Genomic DNA, 2,920 nt, shown 5'->3' on the forward strand with positions numbered 1-2,920 from the left:
GAGACGCGACCGTTGGGCCCCAGGTCGGGGTCCGAGGCGCTGACTTGCGCGATAGAGGCGCCTGGGGGATTGTTCTCCGCCACGTGAACCACGTAGGAGGCCTGGTGGAAAACCGGCGCGTTGTCGTTGACGTCGGTGATGTGCAGGGTGATGGTAGTGCTGGAGGAGAGGGGCGGCTTGCCCCTGTCGGTGGCTGTTATGGTGACATTGTATTCCGGAGTCTGTTCTCGGTCTAAGGGTCCATCTGTCACCAGCTTGTAGTAATTATTAGATGAAGAATGAATCTTAAATGGAATATCTCTGCTTAAATTACATGTGACTTCTCCGTTTTCCCCAGAATCCTGGTCCTGTGTTTTGAAGAGAGCCACAACCATTCCTGGATGGGAATCCTCCAAAATCTGATCAGAGAGAGAAGTGATGATTATTTCAGGGTTGTTGTCATTTTCGTCTAGAACTTCTATGATTACTTTACACTGTGTAGAGAGGGATCCTCGGTCTTTGGCTTCTACATCCATGGTATATCTTTCTACTTCTTCAAAATCCAAGGGTTGATGTGTCATAATGTTTCCTGTAGCAGAATCCAGAGAGAACACGTGCTGGGCTTTATTAGCTACACCAAGGAATGAGTAGGTGATCTCAGCATTGAAGCCTTCATCTCGGTCAGTGGCGCTCACCTTCACCACCAAAGTGCCGGGGGGCACGCTTTCCCGAAGACTGACCCTGTACATATCTTGGCTGAACACTGGGGGGTTATCATTGGCATCCACCACCAGGATTTGGATTTGAGCTGTGCTGCTTCGTGGTGGATCCCCACTGTCTAAGGCTGTCAGCACCAGATGATGAGAGCTTTGTGTTTCTCGGTCCAGGGTCTTCTTCAGTACTAATTCTGGATATTTGCCACCATCAGGACTGTCTTTCACCACCAAGGAGAAATACTCATTAGGACTTAATTGGTATTTGCTCAGTGAATTCATGCTAATATCAGGGTCTTCTGCAGACTCAAGAATTGTTCCGGTCCCCGGGGTGACAGATTCACTGATTTCTAAATTTATTTCATCTTTATGGAATCGAGGGGCATGGTCATTAATATCCTCAACAACCACAATGATATGAAAAATATTTAAAGGATTTTCCACCACGGCTTCCAACTGCAACTCACATCTTCTTCTCTCTTTGCATATCTGCTCACGGTCTATTCGGTCTTTCACCAGTAAGTCCCCGCTCTCCGCATCTACGTTGAAAAGCAGCTTCTCTGTGCTAACTCGCAGCTTCCGAGCCGACACATCCAGGACGCTGAGCCCGAGATCCTTGGCGAGATTCCCCACCACCGAGCCCTTGGCCAGTTCCTCGGGAATGGAGTAGCGGATCGGCTCGCAGAGCGCGGGGTAGAAGAAAGGTAGCAGGAAGGGAAACAGTACCTGCAGCCTGCCGGCGGGGCGCCTCTGAACGCAGCTCCCTCCCATTGCGCGCTATAGTTCTCGCTGGGTCCCAGTCTCTCGAGCTGGAGAAAGTGCCCGCTATCACACTGGTAGCATTCGGCCCAGAGCATACAGACCCTCCAGTCTTGGGGCTGGGAATCTTTGTGTGCTGGGGAAAGTCTGCGCAGCCCGGAACCCGGTGTGGAAGCGGGTTCTTTCTCTTTATGTTGTTGCCTGCACAGGAAAACCCAGGCTAGAGGCTGAGGAATCCCGGGCGACAGCACTCGCCCTGTACTGGCCGACAGCGGCGCCCAGAGGCCCCGTGTGGAACCGCAATATAGTTTTCCTCTATTTCAGGAAATCTTTTTATTTTTAATTTTTTTTAAATATTTTAAGTAATCTCTTCATCTGACGTGGGGCTCGAACCCACAAACCCAAGATCAAGAGTTGCATGTTCTACCGACTGAGCCAGCCAGGCGCCCCAGGAAATCTTTTTTTAAAATGTTAGGTGATACCAGCTAAAATATTGAATCTTATTTCTCATTGATTTCATTTTCATCATGAAACATGTTTCACATGGTCAAAACTATCATATGTTTTATATGTTAAAAATTTACATAAACTTTGAACAGGTAAAATGATTTTTCAAAATTCAAAAAAGCACAGAAGAATATAGAGAGGAGAGTAGGTCTTCTATCCCGTGGCTCGTTGCTATCCAGTTCTTCCATCCAGAGGCAATCATTGTTGTTCCTTTTAAAAGTAATTATCCACAAAGGCTAGTACTGAAGATAAGCAAAAAGCTTTTTCATCTTCAATCCTAGCTTATATTTAGCTAGAAAGTACTAATCCATCCTCCATATTGAGGAACTAGAAGGCAGTTATTCCCATATTCATTACAATCATCTAGAGTGTTCTGTACTGCTTTGATGTAATAATATTTTAAAACACTTGGTTACAATAGCTACCATGTCAAAAGAGTTTTTTTTTAAAAAACCTGGGTTTTTCAGAACAATAAAATTATTTCCGATAGATGCATAATAATTTTGACTCTCCCAAAGCCAGAAATTTAAAATGTCTGTGTCCATGATGTAAGCTAATAACTACAACCCAAAAGGATGTGCTCTTCTTCCACAGACCTATTATTCGACAAATGTTGGATGACATGTCATGGTCTCATAAGTATTTTGAGACACATTAGGACATTCTTTGACTTTATGCTACCATATTAGTTTAGAAGAATATTAGTAATAAGTTAAAAGTAAGATATCAGGGGTGCCTGGGTGTGTTAAGCGTCTGCCTTCGGCTCAGGTCATGATCCCAGGGTTCTGGCATCGAGCCCCGCATCAGGCTCCCTGCTTGGCAGGAAGCCTGCTTCTCCCTCTCGCACTCCCCCCGCTTGTGTTCCTGCTCTCACTATCTCTTTCTGTCAAATAAATAAATAAAATAAGATAAAAGTAAGATATCAAACCAAATACATCACCATCGTCACTAAATGGGCTCAT

General features: G+C 45.3%; 1 protein-coding gene across 1 annotated transcript; it reads right to left on the bottom strand.

Moving 5' to 3' along the window:
* Window positions 1-5: 5 nt before the first annotated feature.
* Window positions 6-1,844, bottom strand: LOC116629722 (protocadherin gamma-B7-like; the record flags this gene model as incomplete). The annotated part of the gene is made up of 1 exon (XM_032399960.1): window positions 6-1,844. A coding segment is annotated over exon 1 (1,458 nt), but the record flags the coding sequence as incomplete, so codon positions are not given.
* Between the last annotated feature and the right edge of the window lie 1,076 nt (window positions 1,845-2,920).

The sequence above is a fragment of the Phoca vitulina genome, unplaced genomic scaffold, assembly GCF_004348235.1.
Source record: "Phoca vitulina isolate PV1807 unplaced genomic scaffold, GSC_HSeal_1.0 scaffold2480, whole genome shotgun sequence".
In the NCBI taxonomy this organism is placed as follows: Eukaryota; Metazoa; Chordata; class Mammalia; order Carnivora; family Phocidae; genus Phoca; species Phoca vitulina.